Source organism: Poecilia reticulata, chromosome 2 (genome assembly GCF_904066995.2).
Source record: "Poecilia reticulata chromosome 2, P_reticulata-male-v2, whole genome shotgun sequence".
NCBI lineage: Eukaryota > Metazoa > Chordata > Actinopteri > Cyprinodontiformes > Poeciliidae > Poecilia > Poecilia reticulata.
Window position 1 is genome coordinate 21,490,428 of NC_088831.1, and position 22,517 is coordinate 21,512,944.

The following is a 22,517-nucleotide window of genomic DNA, read 5'->3' on the forward strand; positions in this document are numbered from 1 at the left end:
CTTTTAAATCTTAAGATTTTTCTGGTAGTGAAGAAGGGCTACTTTGACTTTCGGACACGGTGATGAAACAATGAACTGGGAAGGCAGGAGTCATAAGAATAATTCAGACAGTTTCCGCTGTCAAAGAGTTTGATTCACAAACCAAAGGCTGGTTTGTTCACAAACCAAAGGCAGGACACTGGTAACGTGTCCTGGTAACGTAAAAATTATATAATTTTATACCATGTAAATCCTTTGACTGTGGCTCCCAGTCACAAACCAAATATGAATCAATAATATTCCAAGGAGCTGGATAAAGTGCTGTCTTAATCTCCAAATTTACCAAATCTTCATCCAGTTAGGTATATATCAGATGTTCAACGCAACAAAATCTGATCCCAACTCTCGATTTCAAGGACCTGATGCTAACACCTTGCTGCCAGAGACCACAATATATATTTGGGGGATCTAATGGAAACCATTGCTAGCCAGAATAAAGGTTGTTTTGGCAGCAAAGGGGGGTAAACACACCATTACTCCTGTGGTCATAATGTTGCACACTAATAAGCCCATTTGGGAGACTGGAATCTCCCATTATGATCTCGGGACGTTTTGACTGCTTTCGTGGATAAATCTTCTAGTACGGACGCAAAAGTACATTCCAGAGTTTGTAATGTCAAGCAAAACATTCAAGTGTGGTGAGACATTTCCATCACCAGAGTGTCACAGAGTGCAAAAATGTGGATGAAAGATTTATGGAACGATGGTTACTTATCAACAGAGCAGTTAGAACTTCAGGGAAAACAAACGACATCTTGTCCATACCTTTGGCTTACACAGTATGGAAAATACCTGTTTTATAATATGTTACATAATAAATGTTTTTCTTTGACTCATTTACATGTTTGAAAACACCACAACCACTGAAAGTACCTGTGATGTTTTCTTACATATCTATATGTCCAGCATGTGTGGGTTGTACATTGAGATTACCTCGAGTTCTGAAACCACCGCTCTAATAACCGTTATCAATAAACAGAGGCAAAAATGTGCCTGTAAGACCAAAGTATGGGATGTTAAATATTAACTATGAACACTGACAAAGGTAGCTGGCAGAGACAGAAGAAGCACAAACCAGTTGGGGAACTCAACGAGAAAGGTAAAACACTTGTTTTCCAGCGGTGCTACAGGAAGTCTTTGTCGCTGAAGTGATTTTAAGTCTGAAATTGCTTGATCGAGGAAATGCAGGATGTCTCTCAAACATCTTGAATTTGTGTAGACAGACTTGTGCGTCAAGAGCTGATTTTTAATTTCCTAGATGCAGAGCTCTCGACCACAACTGTACGATTTCCACGGAGTCGCGATGACTCACTGCGTCACCGACAACTGGGAGAAGGTTAAAAACTTTCAGGCCAGACCAGACGACATACTCATTGCGACATACCCGAAAGCAGGTCAGTCGAACAGCTGTACTGTAAACAGTCAAACTGTAAAACCTGTACAATCAGGTTTTACAGTTTGTAGCGCTTCGAGGAAACTAATAGTTTCATGTTCCTCCCTCTTGCTGACTGCCTAGGAACTACGTGGGTCTCCTACATCCTTGACCTGTTGTATTTTGGACGAGTATCTCCAGAGCGTCAGTCGTCCATCCCCGTCTTTGAACGAGTTCCTTTTTTGGAGATAGCGGTCTCTTCTGTGGCTTCAGGTTGACGGTCAAACTTCACTATTCTGTTTACTATTCATAAAAATCACCCTAATCGTTCGATGCCTCTGTCTGTCCGTCCGCAGGAACAGAGCTGGCAGACCTGCTGCCCACCTCCCCTCGGCTCATTAAGACTCACCTCCCGGTTCAGTTGGTGCCTCAGTCGTTTTGGGATCTGAACTGTCGGGTAAAGTTGCAAGAGCTTGGTTTGAATACGCTTTCAAATTAAAGTCACAAGATTATATGTAACAGGCTCCAAAAAAAGGTCCAAAACAAGAAAAGGGCTGTGGGTGGCGACATGTGGTTTGTTTCTTGACCACACTTCTGACTTGATTGTTTTAAAAGTGCATGTTGTTTCTTTCCAATAAAATTCTAATTACAATTTTCTTGCAACTCTGATGTAAAGAAAGAGTTTTGCTACCAAGTACTACAAAACAAACATTTACAGTAGTTTGAAGATGTTCAGTCATTCATGCAACCGTAATGGTTGTTGTTCATTTTTGTTCATTCTTCCTTTGGTAGATGGTGTATGTGGCACGCAACGCGAAGGACAACATGGTGTCTTTTTACCACTTTGATCGCATGAACATGGTGCAACCGGAGCCTGGAGAATGGAGCAGCTACTTCCAGAGGTTCCTGGATGGGCAGAGTGAGTACAGATTGTCATAAAAAGTTTGTGTTTGGTGCTTTTTTCTTTTTTGTACAGGCTTCTTACTTTTCTGTGTTGTCCTGTGGCCTCAGTGTTGTATGGGTCGTGGTATGACCATGTGGGAAACTGGTGGAATAAGACGAAGACCTATCCCAAACTTCATTATATGTTCTATGAAGATATAGCTGAGGTAATTTATTTGGTTGAACCTTTACGTTCTGGCTGCTTCTCTGACTGTTTTTACCGCAAAGTCGACATTTGACCTTGTGTTTCCAGGACACTGAGAGGGAAATAGACAAACTTTGCTCCTTCCTCGGGTTATCCCCGTCAGCTGAAGACAAAAAGACCATCGTTGAACTGGTGCACTTTGATAATATGAAGAACAATGAGATGACCAACTGTTCCAAACGCCCATTCTTTGATTTCTCAATTTCTCCCTTCATGAGGAAAGGTAAACTCAATTTGATGAAATAAAAAAAGTGACAGCTAGCAATTGGAAGGAAGACATGAATGATGTGTCTGTGGCTTTTCCAGGAAAAGTTGGTGACTGGAAGAACCACTTCACTGTCGCCCAGAATGAAGCGTTCAACGAGGACTACAAGAGCAAGATGAAAGATCCGACACTTCGGTTTCGCACCGAAATATAAAACTGGACCTGGCGTATTGCAGATCTCTTATGGCGAAGGGGATATTTTGAAATTCAAAGGAATGGATTCTGAAATGTAAAAGTATTAGAATAATTATAACTTTTTCTCCTAGTGAATGACATAAACTTTTTATAAAATAATACCCTATATTTTTGTCTGTAGTTTAATATTTCCAATGTGCACAGAATTGTCAAAAAGATTCACTGACAGTGGATGAGGAGTCATGATTTGGTCTATTTTAAGTTCATGACTTTGCTCATAAACTCCTGGGTTACACTTTTTTTTCTTCATTTTAATTTTTGCTTTGTCGCCGTTTAACATGGCAAAATCCTAAAGAAATTGAAATTATTTGATTCTCAAAGTGAGAAATCCTAAAATTGAAAAGTTTGTTTTCTTCTCCACACTCTGAAAATATTAGTGGACTCCATAAAATGGGATTCATTTTCAAAATCTTCTACGTCTTATTATTTGTCTATGTATCTGTGAATGTCCAGTCACTGGTGATTCTTGGTGTTTTTTTTATTTTCAACAGAAAGTAGGTAATCTAGTCTCCCAGTACTTATCACAACTTCTAAATACAATATATTTTGTTTTCTATTTTTCAGGTGCCCTGTCCCTTTCTAATACCTCCCTGTGCAACTGCCCAAAAATACTGGGAGAACATGTGACCCCCTCAGAGAGTTAGTGCTGTGAAATCAGGGGTCAGAAAAGTCACCTGGAGGTTCTGACTGATCGGAGCAGTTAATCCCCACGCATGAAAACATGCCGAACGGCGTCCACATCCAAACAGCCCCTGACAGAAGGCCTGCCATCTGATCAGTTAAATAAAAACAAGAACACACTCGGGCCAGCCGGTCAAATTCACATGCAGCAGGAAAGGGAGCTGTTTTCATCCCGCCACAACAAAAACATCACGGGTTACATAAAGAAAACACAAAGGTTATTGGCATATTAATCAGTCTCAATTGGTACCTTTTGGAAATTAAATGATAAAAAAAAGTAAAATCCTGAGTCAGTACGTCCTTGGTTGATGCCATTTGAATCAGGATTTGGAGAATGTTTCACTGGAAAGACAAACAAAGATGGAGGTTATTGGTGCTAGAGTGGGAACTTTAATCTACAGAGGATACAAGAGATAAAAATAGTAATCAGTGTAAGATATGTCTGCGAAAATAGAGCTTAGCATAAACGTAAAACAAATATACCTACCCGCAGGCCCCCATAAACGTAATTTATGCATGTGAAAAGCATCGGTATTATGTGGTAATCCGTTTTAAGTTGAAAGTCGAAAATAAACCAATTTTAAGTTTGATTGTGCTAACTTTAAAAAAATAATAATAATAATACACTTAAATAGCAGTGTTTCGGCATTATGAAATATTCTTCTTTTTCGTGACTGTAGAAGCCAGAAGTGGATAAAAACTTTTATTTTCTCCCTGTCTCAGGTTACATCAGATAAGCTTCACCAGCTTTAGGTCAGCTCGAAATTATTTCTATTTTCGAAATGCCACAAAAACAAGAGGCGGGTTTCACTGTGGCACAGTTCCAGATGTTCACCGTCTCGAACGAACACGTATTCATATCCAGATCTTGGTTTTCCGAGGCCGTATGAGGAGAAAGGGAAAACAGCACACCGGAGATTGCGCTGCAATTTGCTTGCTATCTAAGAAAATTATGGCAATGATTGCAAGTTATCTCCTCGTGTTATAAAATCAAAACTTGTTTCTTATATAACACCGCTCAAAGAAGTAATAATAAAATAAACAAACAAACAAAAAAAACAGTATTGTGCTTGAAATGAAGATCTTTTCTGATTCTTCTATAAAACGCACCCAGGTGAAAAAAAGGTATAGGGTACTTTATACTTCAAACATACTTACATTTGTGAAAGTACACTTTAAATATACTAAATATTAAGTGTACTACCTATAGGTATATCTGAAGTATACTAAAAATACACTTGTACCAATTTCGAAATTAGTACTTTAAACACACTTAAACATAATTGTAAAAAAATACACTTAAAAGTATACTTTAAGTGAACAAAATATGAATGAATATGTATGAATTTTTAAGTGCCTTAATAATCTTTTACTATTTATTAAAATTGCATACAATAAAAAAATGATAATCATGATGTAATTTTTTTAAGAAAGTATCCAATCAATTTTCAGATGTGTGATGTCAAAACCTTATAATCAACGGCATTAGTTCCAGTTCATACTCCAGACCAGATGGTGGCGGTATTTCACACTTTCATTTATTTAAAAAACCGCCACAAAGAGAAGAAAAAACTTGAAGCAGGGAAGATAACAGATGCTGTTCAAATTCGCCATTTATACTCGCATAATAATGTCTTAAAAGTAGAGAGGGCCTTGACAATAGTTTCTAATTTTGGCAAATTCAAGCTGGTGACGTCCTAATCCGAGTTAGACGACAACACAACGGGACAACAACCGATGGAAATGAAATGTGTGTCACAAAAGGAGCCCGGAGGGACGAAGGCTGCTAAGTGTTGCTAGCTGGTGGTAAGTTTGCTTATTAATTATCTTCATTTAATTATAAACAGTGCAGTAAAGATATATAACTTACGTTGGTTTCTTAAATAATTATCAATTTTATTGTGACTTGTATGATTATTACAATAGGAATCATTCAGCTTCATGTTATAACTGCATGGAGGTTTGTTGCGACTTACACTTTAATTCATAAACTAACGTGGTTTTAATTAAGCTCCATAAGACAAATTGTGGTGGTTGTTCTAACTCGTTCATCAATGATTTTATCTTCAACATATGTTTGCAGTCTAACTAAGCAAATGAAGATGAAAGAGGAAGCCGGAGAAAGTGGGTGTTAGGAAACCTAAAGACTTTCTGTCTCAGAAGAAGCTCTGACTCCACCAGATCACCAACCAGGTCTAAGGATGAACCTCCACATCGTCTTCATGATGTAAGTTTGTTTTTTCAATGAGAAGCTAGCTACATTTTCAACAACAAAAACTGCTGTGTTGCCAACACTAAGTGCTTAATGAACATGATTTGATTTAAAGGTAACTGGAAAGAATTTTTCTCTTCTTGTTAATCTAACATTTATCTTTCATTTTTTTATTTGTTGTTGACTTTCAGGGCCCTGTGATGGACTGGTGACCTGTCCAGGATGAACCCTGCCTCTGATCTGATGGCTGCTGGAGCTGGGCACCACCAGCCCCCCTCACCACCCTGCAAGGATCAGTGTGTTCAGATCATGGATGGAAAGATTTTAAGGTAGTTTGTCTCCTTAAGTCCACACTTAAAACAGCTTCATAGTTAATGCCAACATCAATGGATTCTATGACATTGCTGACTATTTCTTTCTACTTCTAACATAAACAGGCAAAGAAAACACCCAGAAATGTTTTTCCACCCCAGGCATCCGGTCCCAATCATCATCAGTTCTTATGATGTCACATACATGGCGAGTTCACAACGTCTTAAAATTGTATTATTTTTTTATTTGCCATTTTTCTGTATTATTTAAATACAAATGCTTTCTCTGTTTAATTGTTCTATTGTTCTTTTTTGCAGGTTTCTGTAAGGTGCAGTGAACGGGAATGTTCTTCGTTGATCCTCACTTTCATGTTTTATTGTCACATTTAAATTTTCATCTTCATTGTGTTCACTTTTGATGTGTAAACTGATTATTTATGTAAAGTTCATAAAGTTGAGTAAAATTGGACAATTTTAAAATGTTGGTAATAAAACAAAATATTTGAATTACCTTGAACATCTTGTGTAATTAATCTTTCCATGTAATTGTAGCCTAAAACAATGTAAGTACTGCAGTGTAGTTATGTATGTCATGTACAAAATAGGTACGTAGGAATAAAGACTTTCACGAGTAATTAAAATTGTAGTTTATTATCAATAGCAGGAAATCAAAAATAAATAAGTGTAATTTAAGTACATTACTAATATATTAATAGTATATTTAAATATATTTGAAGTTTATTAAATATTTATTTTAATATTATTCTGAGACAGAATTATTACACTCAAAATATAATTATATCAAAATATAATAATAAAGCTCTGAAATATGATAGTTAAAAAGTATACTTTAAGTACACTTGAAGTTGTTTCAAAAAAGTACTTATAATATACTAAAATATACTATTAGCTGTAATTTAATACTATTTAAATACTACTAAAGTATACTAAGCACTAAATTAGTTGTTCCAAAATAGTACAGTTTAAGTACATCGATAAAAGTATACTGAAGTATGTTAAAATTTAGTATACTAAAATATACTTTGTTTTCACCTGGGCAGCCTAGTCGGGTGGTGCCACAAGCTGAAACCACAACCTTGTGTGAACCGTTTGCTTCAAATAAAAACAATATGGCTTTGTCTGAATCATCTGCAGATAATTAGTTCTTACCCACAGGACTCTAATCTCCACAGACAGCATATGTTAAGCGGATCCCAATAAAAACACACGCTAGCGCGTACGCAGACAGTTTTAGCATGACATCTGACGGCATGTTTTCATTACTTATAGCATTTCCGACTCTTATTTCCTTTGTTTAAAACTGATTCGTTGATACGAATAGCCCTAGTTTATAATTTTCTTACCGTTTTGTTGTGAAAGCCAATCCAGCTCGTGAATCTGTGAAAGTGTAAGTTTGCTGAATTCATTTGAAATACCTGTGATAAAAATGACTGGTGGCATCCAACACAGTATCAGGGAACATGCAAATTGGAAGGGCAAGACGAATATATAAACAAAAAGCTTTTAGCCTTACTTTAATTCAGATTAAGAGTTCTAATGTAATCATCTGCTCACAATGTTGGGGAAAAAATTATTTGGAAATATTCTTGAGCTACTTAGGAATTATAACATCTTACATATTTATTGGCACTCCGGGTAAAGATGCCTTCTCTTTAGTGTTTAGTTGGACATGAGTCATCTTTAATGCTCTTTTCTCTCTGTCTCGCTCTACAAGTTTTCTTTTGGAATGATCATTAACCCCCCCATAGTGAATCATTTCTATCTTGGCTCATTTTAGATCAAGGCCCAACAGTAGCCCATTTTCCCTTTACTTGTAGACTCCAAGTTAAGGCTACTGTCTTTGTATTTAAAAGAATGTATGATGCTATGTCCTCTAATAAGTTCCCAGAGGCGTTAGGAAGAGAAACAGGCCTCTGGTATTACAGATCCTCTACTGTACTTAACATCGGGCTTCAGCTGCTTTTTCATGCATCCATCTTGTTATTCACATGAACCCCAACCTGAGCGTTTGTTGCTGAAAAAGCTCAAAATAGTCAAAATTATCAACACATCTGGTTCCAGTCAAAAGAGCTAGAGTGCAGCAAGCTCCCATGTTTGACTCTGTGAGCCCAGTTTCCCTTAGTGGAGGTGTGCGAATCGATCCAAAGTGCACATAATATCAATATCAATTTGGTATCAGTATTGGTTTGGTACTAGCATGGCAAGATCGATACTTTAGTTTCAGATTCCTGCTTGAAATGTTTATTTTTGTGCCGTAATTTCTTAATTGCATCTCAAAAAAGATTTTATTTTGATTTGCTCTCAAATTATCTTTTTTTTGCAGTTTGTTTATTTAGGAAAAATGCACGCAAAATACAAAATACTTCAATATTGTATTAAAGTATTTTATAGACATGCATGAACTTTTAATTATTTTGTTCAAACCTAGAACAGAGTTTACACAAAGAAAAAAATAACACAAAAGCACCTAATTGTCAGAAGTTTGTGACACATCAAACTTAGAAACTATCAGTATCGATGATACTGATACCGATACTTTGTAACAAACGAATACCTAAATATGCAGTATTGCACACCTCCACCACTTGCAAGCCAAGTGCTTGCTAAACATTCCCTTACAATTTGTAGAACTTTAAAGCAAACTAAAATCACTGAAGGACACTACCCTGCCAGCATGCCTATGTGGGCCCCATGTGGGGAAAAGGAGGGCAGACCAGATGGGTCCCATATGGGTTTGTCCGCGGGTTCCACGATGCCCCCATGGGTTTGCCCATGTAGGGCCACAACCCACATGGGCCCTACATGGTGGTGGGCCCACATGGGTTTGTCCATTTAGGGCCCATGTAGGGCCCACGTAGGCTGTGGCCCTACATGGGCAAACCCATGGGGGCATCGTGGAACCCGCGGACAAACCCATATAGGACACATTTATAAGCCCTCCTTTCCCCCACATGGGGCCCACCTAGGCATGCTGGCAGGGTACGCATTAATATTTTTAACTTAAATTACATATAGCAAAAAAAGTATGGTTTTTTTGTGTTTATGATGAACAAAGTGCAAATTCGTTGTTTCTCAAAATGTCAGTAGAACAAATACACACAGGTGCATTTGTTATGTATCTAGAAATAATTCAAACAAATAAACTCTTGGTTCGTGGGGAAAATTCCAGCAATCAGAGAAAGAGAAGTAGTTGTCATGTTCCTGCAACGCATGACTACAATTATAGGGATGTACCTGCGGCCCACCTTCCTCCTATTTCCCACTTATTCCAGCTCAACTTTGGTCTAGTATTTTGATTAATGGCTCATTTAAAACTGTGATCATCCTCCAACCGAACAACAATCACATCTATGTCCTTACGTAAGCACAGGTTTACATCAGTCCGGTATTCCCAGTGATCCGCAGCCCGTGTGGATTGGTGATGCGCGCGCGGAGGAGTGAGTGTGGAGAGTTGCGCACGCGGCCGATTATCGGATCGGCCTGTGATTGGTCGACGGCGAGGTTGCCAGAGAGCCTGCAAAGAGTTTAAAGTGCTGCACGAGAGAACGAGGTGGTCATAGCATACACGAACCGAGCCGAGCGGGTCAGAGAATCATTAACAGAACCACAAATAGGGAGGAGAAGAAGAAGAAGAGCGAGGAAACGAGAGCGATGACTCTACCGACGGTGCGACAACTTTTCCTGCTGTGTTTGTTGGGGATTTTTGGATGTTTGAGCACAACAGGTGAGCGAAAGGGTTTTACCAAGTAGTTGTTTTTTAATTTAATTGTAATTTAATTGTAATTCGTGTTTCAGTGTCAAACTGACAACCTGTCCGAGGTGTAAAACTCTTTAATTTGAGTAACCTGGAGGCTGCTGGGGGTAAATAGATAACAATGTCCTTTTAAGATATGTACTTTTATTAAGGTTATACCAAATAATGCCTGAGCACACTAATGAATAAATAAAAGCAAATCATAATAATAATAATGAATCGCCGGTTTCCAGCTCCATAAATATGTTTATTCATAAATGGGGGAGAAAATATTGCTAATATTAGCAGGGCTCTGCTAGCCTAACAGGGGTTTAATCTTTTTTTTTCTCCAAATGTTTTATATAACACACCTAGACTGGCAATGTAGGTAGTATTTTCCAAAAATAAAAATATTCAGCAACACATGAAAACCATGTTTCAATAAATCCGTGCTAAAAAAAAAAGGCAGTTATAAAAAAAACAAGAAATTTTAGAACAAAAAAAAAAGATTTCCCCCAATTAGTGTAAATTATAGATTGTGTTAAAATATTAAACCAAACAGAGAAGTGGGATTAATGAAAACCAAATGTAATACCCGCTTAAAGGTTGTTGTTTTCTAAAGAGCTTTTAATCTGTCTAACAAACCTCATCCAAATTCATGTATTCCCTGATTATGGCTAAATTAGCATGGAGGCTACATAAGAAAGCTGTTAGGATTATAAATGGTTTATATTAAATATGAGACACATAACATGATACTAACTAAAGTGTATTCATTAAAACTCTACAATGTAGAACAATTCAAAGCTGTGCAGCATGCAGCCATCTTCTCCAAACTCTGTTCAGAAGTTGTTTGAAGTTAAAAATAATAACTAATAAAAACAAGTAGAAGCTGAGAGGTAAATGTGTGTTTAACAAAAGTAAAGATGCAAAAAAAAGGCATAGAAAAAGTAATATTGATAGGCCAATGTTCATACAAAATATTTAATATAGGTGGTGAAGGAATGTTAAATGATATTTGATTGTTATTGTCTATAAAATATGATGTCTTTCCAACTTAGTGTGTCTTTTTAGTACATTTATGATACTAATCAACATGTTTAAAAACACAACTGCAAATTTCATGCCGTGAGAAATTTGGATAAACTTTACCAACTGTATAAGTAACACTTTTTATTTAAAAAAATGAAATTCTAGGCATTTCAGAGCAGTCTTTAAAGTACATATATATTTGATCTCAATGAAGTTAGATAAATGATAAATTAAAAAAAATGACAAACTTGTCCACAATTGCCAGAGTCACAAGAGTAGCATTTTACACATGCTCGTTTAATTCTTAATTTAAACATAGTTTGAATGAGCTTGTGTTCAAATCTTACACACATCTAATAGAGAGCACCACAGCTAATCTCAGTCTCTACAACACGGTTTGTTCCTCTCCTTCCCTCTCATCAGCTCCCTTCATAGTAAGGGGCGGACTTTGCTGGAGCAACAAGTCAGCGTTATGGTGACATTAAGCGGTTTAGCCACTGGGGGTCAGCTGAAACCAATTTTTAGCTGATGTTCTGTTTGTCACTAATGATTAGATTCTCCCTAAGAGTTCTTAATGATCCTGTGGATTTTTTAGTTAGATTGGATTTGAAACCGCTGCTTAAAAGTCCCCTCATTTCGCCTGAAGCCACACAGAATTACCCAGTCTTTGATTCTCCAGGAAAGTGTGCAAATCTCATTTAAAAATGGCTCAAATTACATTTTTGGAGCTAACTGCTATGGGATGAATTAACGGTGCGCTCCAAAGTGATGGAGATGCAGCCATATTTTTGTTTCTCATGCAACGTAGTGAGAGAATGCTAACTTTACATGTCCTGTTTGTCCAGATGCCAGTCCTTTTGGACAGTGGCGGGATGACACCGCATTACGAAAGGTAGCGAAATAACTTCTCTTCATCCACCTTCTCACCACCCCTCATCAGTCCCTCTTCACTTTGATGTCTCACAGTTTTTGCCATTTCCTTCTACGTTAATGGCCCTGAAGCAGCCATCTTGTTTAATTATCACAAATTAAAAGTCCAATTAAATACAATAGGTCACTCTGATGTGTAGCAGCCAGACCAAGATGAAACAGTAGTGACGCTGAGCTGTAATTAAACCTATGGACTTTCCAAAAGCATCCATTTATTTTGAGTACTACACTGTATTCTTTTAATCCGTTAACTAAATCCTAAAAGCTCTTGTTGTTTGTCCGAAGGTGCGAGGCGTCCAGAGCGACGATATGAGTAATGTGTTGTGGAGAGACCAAAACGAGGTGAGTCGACATCACAATCGCTCTAGACTCCCCGAGCGATTGGGCTGCCGTGATAACATTAAACATTTAAGATTGAGGAGAAGAAAAAAAGATTGAGCACCGCATTTCCTGTCAGCCTCGGTTCCCGAAAGAGCGATGATGTGTTTTCCTCTTAGAGATAATGTGTGTCGATGATGCCATTGTTCACCAAATTCAGAGGACGTTTTCTGCAAATGGCTGCCGGGATCAGCTGAGGAGTTTCTATTAGTGTGGATCCTCCTTTTTTTTAGAAAAAAAAAAGTCTGTGATGCAGATTTCATTCTTGGAAAAAGAAACCCGAGGAAGACGAACAAAAGTTTCGTAAATGAATTGTCGGTTTTGGGTTTCTTTCAGTTTTCAGCTGTTTTGTGATTTTACAAACAGAATAAAGGGTTTAAAGAACAGAAATGGTCAAACTCAACCTGAGTTTTAGTGAATCTGTTCAGCATAGAACTATTCAACTCAAGTTTTGATCAGCGTAGATATTTTAGGTTTTAGCTATCGCCGTTCCCAATATCTCTTGACTGGAAACAGAGATAAGTAATATAATGCTTTTTGTGATAAAACTGACAAATTAGCTTTTTTCACAAAAGGGCCACCCCCTGTCACAATGGCACCCTGGGCAGTGTGCTGTATCTCCAACACCAAACACTGCCATCATGCCAAAGTAGAAAATAACTACTTTGTTTCAATGGCGTTAAGCTAGTGTAGAGGGATCTGATGCTATCTTTTTTTTTTTTTTTTTTACCACTTTTCCTGCTTTATCATTGTGCCCATTCACTGAACCCATTTATAGTTTACAGCTAAATTTATTTTGAGTATAACCACTGAGATGCTATTTCTACCAGTACTTCACCTCTCCTCTCTAACTCAAGAGATCGTGTTAAAATTAAACAGCTTTTATTTTCAAATCAAACAGTGTCACAGGGAATGAAGTGGACTCCACCAGCTTTGACATTAAGTAGCAATTATCTGAGATAATTTATTTTTAGCTTGCTAGGTTAAAAAAAAAGTAAAAGAAATGTTATAATCCTGGACTTTTTCAGGGTCAAAGCTTTTCACTTGATACGTTGTTCATGCACGTCTAACGCTGAGGTCAACCTACGTCTTTCTGACGCAGTGAGTTCAGGGTGGCCTTGTTTTTTAGCACTCAGAAATGATAAGCATCCAACATTTGTGGTAAAATAAAATACAAGAAACTGGCAAATAATCAAAGACGTGCTTCACAGATGGGCCAGTGCAGAGGTAAAACACAGAGTTGGTAAAATATGCAGAACAATTATTGGAAGTTATCAAAAAACACAGGGAAACATAGATAGAACATGCAGAAGTACAACAACCTGGACAAGCAGATAACACCTCTGAATTTCTCTCTGTGCCTCTTCTATATTTGTTTTCTAGAGTTATGACAGATGCAGTAATAACAGTTTTTTTCAGTTGATATTTCTGATGTTAATCTGTTTATTTTCTTCCTCAGGAGCAAGTCCAGAATATTTTCAAAAGGGTAAGATTTGCTTAGTTTCATTATATTTAACTTATAATTTGGATGGTAAACAGCAGCATGTAGTTTAATGTTGACGTTTTGTTTTGGGTTTTTTTCTTTCTACCCCGCAGTTTCTGTTTCATTACTCCAAAGCGCGCAACTCTGTCGGAGCTGTTCAACAAGAGGTGAGCAAAAAGATGCCAGATGTAAATTTCCTTCTAGATGTTCACTTAAGTCATTTAAAAATGTAAAAAATTGGAATCCAAGCAAAACCGCTGGTCGTACACTGACTAATGACAGTAAAGTTGTTTTATTCTGTAAAATCAAAACTCAGGGGTGGGATCAATAATTTAGCCCCTTTTGTTTCGTCTAACCTCGGTTAATTATATAATCTCTGTTTCTTGTTTAGTCCCACTCAGTTCACCCTTTGATGCGACTTTCGCCTAAACTATCCCAGAGGAGAAAGAAGAAGGTGCTGCTTCTGGTAAGAAAAGTTTTCATTCCTACAGCTCTGGAAAAAAAACTCAGAGCCCACTGCACTGACACCTCATTGAAAACCTCCTGGTTATTCCACCAAACGTTGATTTACGAGTTCAAACATTAGTATTGTTGTTTCTAAATGAATATGAACTTGTTTTCTTTGCATTATTTGAGGTCTGAAATCACTGCATCTTTTTTCATTATTTTGACCATTTCTCATTTTCTGCAAATAATTTTTTTTTTGCTTGTAATTTCGGAGACATGTCAGTAGTTCATAGAATAAGAACAATGTTTATTTTACTCAAACATATACCTATAAAAAGTAAAATCAGAGAATGGAGCAGCATGTCTTCTTAACTCGACTCAGAAGCCACATCTCTACTCATATAAAGTCATTTTATTAAAATTCTGAGTTGTTCCTTTAAAAAGAACAAAAAAGCAAAGAGCAAATAAACACAGTCTACAATAATATATCACTCTGCAGGATGTTAGTCCAGACACCGTCAGAGAAAAGGACTCGTTCCATTATTTCTCCTCTGTCTTTAAAGACTTAACCTTTCAGCCAAAGAAGAAGTGATTAGGAAGGAGCCCAAATAAATCGCATCAACTTCATCACTGCTCTTGTTCATTGCTGGTTCTCACTGACATTTCTCTGCCTCTCATTACCTGCTGCTAATTGAACAGAAACTCCGAAACCTGCCAGAGGGAATGCTGTAAAGGAGGAGGAATCTGAGAAAGTCAGGGGAGGAAATGACACACAATGAGGAGGAGGAGGAGGAGCAGCTGGCAGCTCCGGCCTGGATGAAGAGTCTCAGATACCGAGTGACACGCAGCATCTCTGGCTGTGGACGTAAACATTTTATTATATTTTTCCTGAACAGAAAATTACTTATAAAGACAAAAAAAAAAAAAACAACCGTTCTGCGATGACGCGCCTGCGTCTCGATGCTTCCGAATGTTACCGAGTTTCTCTCTAAAACAAGATATAAACACTTTAAAACTCTCATCAGCAGTGACTTTTTTATTTCAAAAGAGAACTTTGGAAACTAAATGTGGCAAAAAGGGGCGAACTCTAATTAAAGGAGGGTGAAATGTACATGTACATTTTGTGACATAATTACCATGTAATAAAAAAAAAAACAGTTAAAATTTGTGTCTAATGGTTGTGTAAGGTTACAAAAACAAAAAACAGAGGTGTGTTGTTCCAGCAGAGTGGCCTGCCCACGTGCCTTTAAGCAGGACTGAGCTCTGTAAAAATAAAAAAAAGAAGATTATATCTGATAAAGGAGGTCCTGCTCGGTTCTTTAATGTTCTGTCTCTAAAGGCGTGTTCCTCTGTTGGGAGTGTTTTTTTGTTTGTGTTTTGGTGTCTCTTTAATCGTCCTCGTCCTCAGAGCCGCTGTCCTTCCGCGTCGGAAGTGAACTTCTGATCGACGACATCATCTTGTCTTCGATTTGTTTCCTGGGGTTTTCTTCCAGGTCGGTCTTCACTGCGCCGGTTTCCGATAACCTCCACTCCAGCTCTGGACACATAGAAAGAAAAAAAAAAAGAAAAGAAACACGCAAACAATGAAAAAACACAAAGGGAAAATTTTACGTGAAGTTTCTCAAACTAAAAGAAAGAAATAGAAGAATACAGGAAGGGACATTTTTAAAACTGCACACGATTTCCAAAGTCAGGAGTTTATTTCCACTTCCAGATACAATAATTTACAGGACAGAGAGCTGGGAGCAGTTACAGAGCCCAGAGTCAAATGTTGTGCTTCTGTTTCCTAGCAACCCTTAGAAAAACTTGCTAGGGTTTGTAAATCTGAAATACACAGACTTATGTATACTTCCAACCTCGGCTAAAACCAAACAAAAACAAAATAACAACAATGTTGCCCTACCTTCGACCTTGAGGTTCATGCCTCCAAACACGAGCGGGCCGATGAACTGGGCCTTCATCTCTCCCTCGAAGTAAACAAAGATGGTGGGCAGGTTGCGGTCGGGGTAGTTGGGGATGCAGGTGGAGGAGATGGATCGGAGGAACTTGGTCTGAGGGAATTTCCTGGCCAGGCCGCTCAGGTGCTGGTTGATGAGGGTGCACAGAGGGATGCTGGGCCGAGACCAGACGGACACAGAGGTCAGCACTGAATTCTCAACTTTGTACAAAAAGAATTCATGTCACGACAGTCTGAAGAAGCAGTAAACAAAAAGAAGTCAGGTCCAATTTAGTTACCATAGGAACACTGACTTGTTTTAAGCTCGTCTTATCATCTATAAAACTTTGGTTTTAGGTTTGTTTTCTAGTCTTTTCCTAATGTTTAAAGTCACCATAAAACACAGCTTTACGCCATTTCTCTCCTCCAGTAATGTCTGTGGTTAAATTTAAAAGGTATCATCAACCTAAATATTTTGCTATAGACTGAATTTATTAGGTTAAGACTTACAAAATAAAATGTTCCAACATGGATTAAAAATAGGCATTGAATTGTTTAAGCTGATCACCGGTCTTTAAAAAGCCTGACCTGCTGATTCCAATCTTGGAAGATACCAACATTTTTTTTTTAATCTAAAAAGTTGCTAAATTTAGAATAAAGTTGTTAAGTTGGCAACGGTGGAGCGATTATTGTTAATCGGATAAGTCCAGACGTGCTGGACGACACGGACTTCAACTTTTAACACGATACTTTGTAGCACAACTGTGGTAACGATAAAAATGATTAAAAACTGTCACTTCTTTATTATGCAACTGCACGGCACAGCATTCATGGCGCCACGTATATAAATGCTGCCGTTGAAACAGTGATATCACTAAGCTGCACATACAAGTACATACATGTAGTCACATTTTCTGAATGTACTGATGTCAATGTCAAATTTATTTATAAAGCACTTTTAAAAGCAGGTGTAAAACTGCACCAAAGTGCTGGACAAAAACAATAACACAATTGAATAAGTTGATGAAAAGAGAGGAAAAAAATAATAATAATGATAAGTGAATAAAATAAAAAATAAAACTAATATTACTCATTTGTTGATGCTCTTGTGGGGAAAAAACAGAGGAGAAAATAGTAAAAAAAAGACATTTTAGACCTTTTTCTTTTAACTAACTTGAATGTATTGTGACAACAATAAATCAAAATTCTTATCACGACGAGAAATTGTTAAAAATAAATGATAAACGACACGATAATTCCCACCCTTAGTGGGCTGGTCTGTCAGTCAGCCCTCTGTTAAGGCAAAGAAGACGGAGACAGAGGCTGATTGTCAGACCTTTGCAGAGGTAAATAAGATCAGGGGATCAGAAGATCGCTCTAAAAAATTTAAGAAATTGGGGCAGATTTATGTGGGAAGCAGTGCGTCTTAACTTACATCGACCGCGTCAGCTGACGTACAGGTTGATCTACAGGCTGACCTACCCCTGCTTGTAGAGGTGCAGCACCACCCAGATCCCCTCTCCAGCCTTGTTGACCTCCTTCACGTAATCCTGCCCGGAGATTTCATCCAACTCTCCGAACACGTTCTTCATCTGAGCCGCCTTCCACTCGGCAAGACGTTTCTGTCTGAAGGGAGAACCGGTGTGTCAACATCTCCGAGTCGGAGAAATCCCCCCCCAGCCGACACGCCATGAGTAAATACTGGACTGGATAAACCGGCGTCTTAGCATTACCACTGGACCAAATACGATGAAAACCCACATTTTTCAAACATCTCCGGTTTTCAAGATCTTTTCACATGATGCGAGAAAGCCAAATCACTTTTACTCACTTGTACATCTCGATGGCGGCCTCGTCGTCCTCGCCAAACTCGTCCTCGTTCTCCTCGAGTTCTTCCAGCGTCATGCTCTCGTAGGTTTTCACTGCGGAGACAACAATGAGCGACCGCTTACATCTCACCTATTTGTTGAAAATAAGTCAAATAATAAAACTTTGATCTGTTAAAATATTTCATGAACATACGGTGGCAAATGTTGGTATGGCACTTAGCAATAATATAAAACACAGAAAGGAAATTATCAGAGGTTTTTTTGGGGGTGGGAATGCATCATGATATTCATTAGCTTTAATTGATGATGTTTGCAAACTAAACATCATCTAGTTTTTCCAATTATGAGTCATTAAAGCATTGACAAATATCAATGTATGTAAAAATATGATGAAATGCAATCACAGCCATTTTTAACGCAGTAATTGCCTCTGTGCCGTGACATCCAGTCATCTCCTTATAATTTGCTTCGCGTCTCTTCCATAAAAAAACCCCCAAAAAAAACAACTCATACCAACAGACTGCTGCTGAAGGGCCACTTCCTCCTCTTCATCATCTTCAGGAATCTCTTTTGGAGGAAGGATGCCTTTCTTCCTCAGGATATCATTCCACTCTGTGTCTTCGTTCGGGTCCTTCAGGTAGAAAAAAGTGGATCATTTTATTTTTGTTTAGCTATTTTGACATAGTAGTAATAAAAAAATAAGCTCAAATTCATATATGAGCGCCGAAACCTTACTCTGTTTCACATTTTTCGTTCCATACTCACTGAAAAAACACACTATTGTTCATTAATATTGTTTGTTTAGCTGTTAAATTATCATTTTAAACCGTCTCTTTCATTAATATTGTGGTCGTTCTTAAAAGTTCTTCTAAGCTGAGATGCCTCTCTGCTAGCTGGGTGTCACAGCTTCAGTCTGAAGTGTCGTAAATTTACATCCAGCGCTGCGACATCTGGTCACAGTGAATCGCCTGGCTCACAAAAAGTCAACCGGATTCATTATGGAACCATAAAAAGTTGAACTAACCTGCATTTTGTCAAGTAAAGAGAGTCCCTTGAAATCACACCACTGCTCTACTCCCCGATACGGAAACAGAAGGAGCTCACGTTGGGTGATTCCGGAAGAAACTACAAAACCCAAAACTGCTCCAAGTAATGCCACGTGTGCTGTTTCATTCTAATATTCGTCTAAGTTTTATAACTATGTTCGTACTGTGCTAGGTAAATTTTTTTATTGCTGTAGAGTTCTGTGTTTTTCAGTTGACAATATCTGGAACTGTTGCTTCACTAGTACGACAAAAATAAAGGTGACACCGACTTCCTTCAGAGCTCAATATGACCAAATAAGGCGTGGGAGCGCAACATTCCACGTGACGGTGCTGACAGCGAAACCAAACAGGTGTTGCCCATTCTGACACACAGATGCAGACAAACCGACATGCTTTTTAATAGTTCGTCTGGTACATTCACTCTATATACAACTGAAGAATATTGAAAAATAAAAATAGTTAAAAGAAAAATGCTATTTAGATAGAAACCAGGAGTGTATACTAGTTTATTTCTTAGAAAATGTGGTATAATTTTTTGCAAGTAATATTTTTTCTCAATGAAGCATTTTTCTTGTTTACTTTCTACATTTCAGTTTTCTGCATACCTGCTCAAACAAGTATTTACCAGTCCTAGATAGCTTGTTCTTAGATTGCTTTAAAAGATCTGCCAGCTAACGCACAACAGGACAGTTCTATTAACCACCAGAAAAACCAGGCACAAAATCGACCTGAAACGTCATTTTGATATCTCACTAAAATTGCGTTAATAGTTAAAATAATATTGTCACCAGAGTAGAACGACATGGAAAAAATAAATGTTTTATGTACATAAAATGTGTTTGTTTTTTTTTATTGACTTTTTTATTTTGAAAATGATACATGGAACGTGGAATGAGTCAAGATACAATCAGCAGTGTTGTATAAAGTACTGAAATCTCAGAGTCAAGTAAAAGTATAGGTACCTCTCCAAAATATGACTTTGGTAAAAGTCCAAGTCACTGACTGAAATGTTACTTGAGGGAAAGTCTTAAAGTATTAAAGTCTTAAAGTATCTGAAACGTCTTGTACTTAAGTATGGAAATTACTGTAAAAATGGATGTACTCAAGTAATGTAATAAAAAGTATAAGTATAAAGTAAAACAAGGCAGATGCAGTTTGAATTAAATTTTTTATATTTTGGTGAACTTGTCATCCATCCATTTTCTTGCACCCTTTTTCCCTCAGTGGGGTCAGGAGGGGTGCTGGTGCCCATCTCCAGCCAACGTTTCGGGCGAGAGGCGGGGTACACCCTGGACAGGTCGCCAGTCTGTCGCAGGGCAACACAGAGACACACAGGACACACAACCATGCACACACACCCTCACACCTAGGGGCAATTTGGAGAGGCCAATTAACCTGACAGTCATGTTTTTGGACTGTGGGAGGAAACCGGAGTACCTGGAGAAAACCCACGCACGCACAGGGAGAACATGCAAACTCCATGCAGAAAGACCCCAGGCCGGGAATCGAACCCAGAACCTTCTTTCTGCAAGGCAACAGCTCTACCAACTGCGCCACTGTGCAGCCCTGTGAACTTGTCAAATACACTTAAAATAGTGCAGGCAAAATTAAACCTGCTAATAGATATACCTGCAGGCATCATTTAGTTAAGAAAATTAGGTGCTTCACCTATACCACAAGGTTAACTTAACCTGCTTTACAACTGAACCAGCTTCTGACATGAACCACATATGTTCATGTCGTATGGGGTTCCATTTGTGTCCGACTTTGTTGCAGTCAATCAGTAGGTGGGGTCAAAACACTAGCGTTTCTCTCTCTCGCTTTTTTGTAACGAGTAACTAAACCACACATTGAAAATGTATCGGAGTAAAAGTATGCAATTAAGTTTGGAAATATAGTGAAGTAAAAGTGAAAGTTATCAAAAATTTTCATACTCGAGGAAAGTATGAAGTACTCCAAAATATACTTAAGTAAAGTAGTGAAGTGTTTTTACTTCGTTACTATGCGACACTGACAATCAGTATTTTTTTTAATTGACCAACTTACTGCTACATATCTAGAATTAAAAACATCCATGCACAAATCAATAATTAAAATTGATTATGCAGTAATGTTACTCAGCATCGATTACTCTGTGTATGGAGAGGTCATTGAGATTAAGATGCTATAATCCCATAATGATTTGCAACAATTTTTTTTCCATACAGATAAACTTTCAAACTGATAAAAACTGTTTCTCCAATTGTCAAGTTGATTTTGTTTCATTGATGGAAAATGTTTTAAATACTTTTTAATCACAAAAGTGTCAGATTGTAAATCACATATCTTGGGCTGTCATCCAATGAGCAAGACACACTGATAAGTACGAATTAAATATGATTTTGATATTGGCATGGACTTGGCAGCCTCTTATAGATAAAAGCAAAACAGATGACATAATCTCAATAGACAATATTTGGGTTTTCCTGTAATCATTATGAAAGTATTATTATCAGAAAATCCTAACAGGATGTTGTGGCTTTACGCACTTTTCACCTTTCTTCGAATACATTTCCAGTCTGAAACATTTTTACTTCCAGTAGTTATTATAGTTTCTGATTTTAATCTATATTATACAGCGACTCACAAACACTGCGTCTTCAGATACGCTTTACGGCTAATCTGTTTTGAACTATCCAAATATTTTTCACATGCGTTATTGAGCTTAGTTTTTACAGTGATGTTTGTGTGACAACGAGAAAAAGAATACAGTGAAAATCCAGTCACTGAAGGGGCAATAAATCTGAAGCGGAACTGGCGAAAGGGAAAGTCGGTAGAATGAAAATGATAGGATAAGAGAATGAAGACCTATCACTCTGACTATTTTTCAGGAGCCACGCATAAATGAACCTACAAATAGATGGACATTTCAAGTAATGGCTTTTCCAACTTTTCAAATATAGCATTGGTTTTCAGTTATGAAATAATTTAAAAAAATATATTTTTTGCATTTCCCCTCTTCTTTTGCCTGTGCTATTGGGAAGTGTTTGGCCATAATTATGCTCTCATTCTTTTTAAAACAATCTCAATCCCAAATACAATTAATGATTACATTCATAATCATGGATTGTTAAACAAACTGCTCTAATAATAATAATAATAATAATAATAATAATAATAATAATAATAATAGTACTAGCCTGTGTTCTATTTCAATCACATATTCATCGATTTTGTAGAACCTATTGTAGAGCCATTTTAAAATAAAAATCTGAAATATTTTTCTGTCACCAACTTTCTGTCATCAGCTTTTGCATGCAAAGCAGAAATATTGTATTTTGAGATTGAGTAAAAAAAAAAAAAGAGTGGATTTATTTAACTTGAAACCTGGCAAATTCAGCTTCTATACAATATTGTTGTACTTTAAAACATTACAGTAACATGTTCATGAAAGAAAGCCGAGTAAAAGATTTTTACTCTG

The 22,517-nt window shown here is 37.4% G+C and overlaps 3 protein-coding genes across 5 annotated transcripts; 2 read left to right on the forward strand and 1 right to left on the reverse strand.

Moving 5' to 3' along the window:
• The first annotated feature begins 46 nt into the window (after positions 1 to 46).
• On the forward strand, positions 47 to 17,494 carry LOC103478405 (cytosolic sulfotransferase 3-like). 3 transcript variants are annotated; one of them, XM_081600436.1, is made up of 13 exons: positions 47 to 1,138; positions 1,298 to 1,433; positions 1,556 to 1,684; positions 1,768 to 1,868; positions 2,204 to 2,330; positions 2,423 to 2,520; positions 2,607 to 2,781; positions 2,865 to 3,052; positions 3,583 to 5,505; positions 5,783 to 5,926; positions 6,103 to 6,240; positions 6,349 to 6,454; positions 6,541 to 6,733. In XM_081600436.1, the coding sequence occupies exons 2-8, from the start codon at positions 1,298 to 1,300 to the stop codon at positions 2,975 to 2,977; spliced, it is 879 nt and encodes a 292-aa protein (XP_081456562.1). In that variant the 5' UTR covers positions 47 to 1,138; the 3' UTR covers positions 2,978 to 3,052; positions 3,583 to 5,505; positions 5,783 to 5,926; positions 6,103 to 6,240; positions 6,349 to 6,454; positions 6,541 to 6,733. The 3 variants fall into 3 exon arrangements, with proteins under 3 accessions (XP_081456562.1, XP_081456559.1, XP_081456565.1); XM_081600433.1 differs by having other exon boundaries at positions 2,865 to 5,505; XM_081600439.1 differs by lacking the exons at positions 6,349 to 6,454; positions 6,541 to 6,733 and adding an exon at positions 17,484 to 17,494 and having other exon boundaries at positions 2,865 to 5,505.
• nms (neuromedin S) lies at positions 9,372 to 15,177 on the forward strand. The gene is made up of 7 exons (XM_008432283.3): positions 9,372 to 9,967; positions 11,854 to 11,900; positions 12,224 to 12,280; positions 13,776 to 13,802; positions 13,913 to 13,966; positions 14,191 to 14,265; positions 14,946 to 15,177. Exons 1-7 carry the CDS (start codon positions 9,895 to 9,897, stop codon positions 14,976 to 14,978), a joined length of 366 nt encoding a protein of 121 aa, XP_008430505.1. The 5' UTR covers positions 9,372 to 9,894; the 3' UTR covers positions 14,979 to 15,177.
• Positions 15,263 to 19,195, reverse strand: pdcl3 (phosducin-like 3). Its single transcript, XM_008432297.3, has 6 exons — positions 19,036 to 19,195; positions 18,525 to 18,642; positions 18,014 to 18,104; positions 17,665 to 17,808; positions 16,150 to 16,358; positions 15,263 to 15,783 (listed from the first exon to the last, which is right to left on the reverse strand). Exons 1-6 carry the CDS (start codon positions 19,039 to 19,041, stop codon positions 15,635 to 15,637), a joined length of 717 nt encoding a protein of 238 aa, XP_008430519.1. The 5' UTR covers positions 19,042 to 19,195; the 3' UTR covers positions 15,263 to 15,634.
• Positions 19,196 to 22,517: the final 3,322 nt, after the last annotated feature.

Bases quoted from the DNA above. Each gene is read 5' to 3' on its own strand.
- LOC103478405 (XM_081600439.1), top strand. From the start codon at position 1,298: ATGCAGAGCTCTCGACCACAACTGTACGATTTCCACGGAGTCGCGATG. The intron at 1,869-2,203 runs GTAAAGTTGCAA...TTCCTTTGGTAG, and splicing joins TTTGGGATCTGAACTGTCGG to ATGGTGTATGTGGCACGCAA. The intron at 2,521-2,606 runs GTAATTTATTTG...TTGTGTTTCCAG, and splicing joins TCTATGAAGATATAGCTGAG to GACACTGAGAGGGAAATAGA.
- nms (XM_008432283.3), top strand. From the start codon at position 9,895: ATGACTCTACCGACGGTGCGACAACTTTTCCTGCTGTGTTTGTTGGGG. The intron at 11,901-12,223 runs GTAGCGAAATAA...GTTTGTCCGAAG, and splicing joins ATGACACCGCATTACGAAAG to GTGCGAGGCGTCCAGAGCGA. The intron at 13,803-13,912 runs GTAAGATTTGCT...TCTACCCCGCAG, and splicing joins TCCAGAATATTTTCAAAAGG to TTTCTGTTTCATTACTCCAA.
- pdcl3 (XM_008432297.3), bottom strand. The intron at 17,809-18,013 runs GTGAGTAAAAGT...TTCTCCCTTCAG, and splicing joins GCCGCCATCGAGATGTACAA to ACAGAAACGTCTTGCCGAGT. The intron at 16,359-17,664 runs GTAGGTCAGCCT...GTCTCGGCCCAG, and splicing joins CTGCACCTCTACAAGCAGGG to CATCCCTCTGTGCACCCTCA.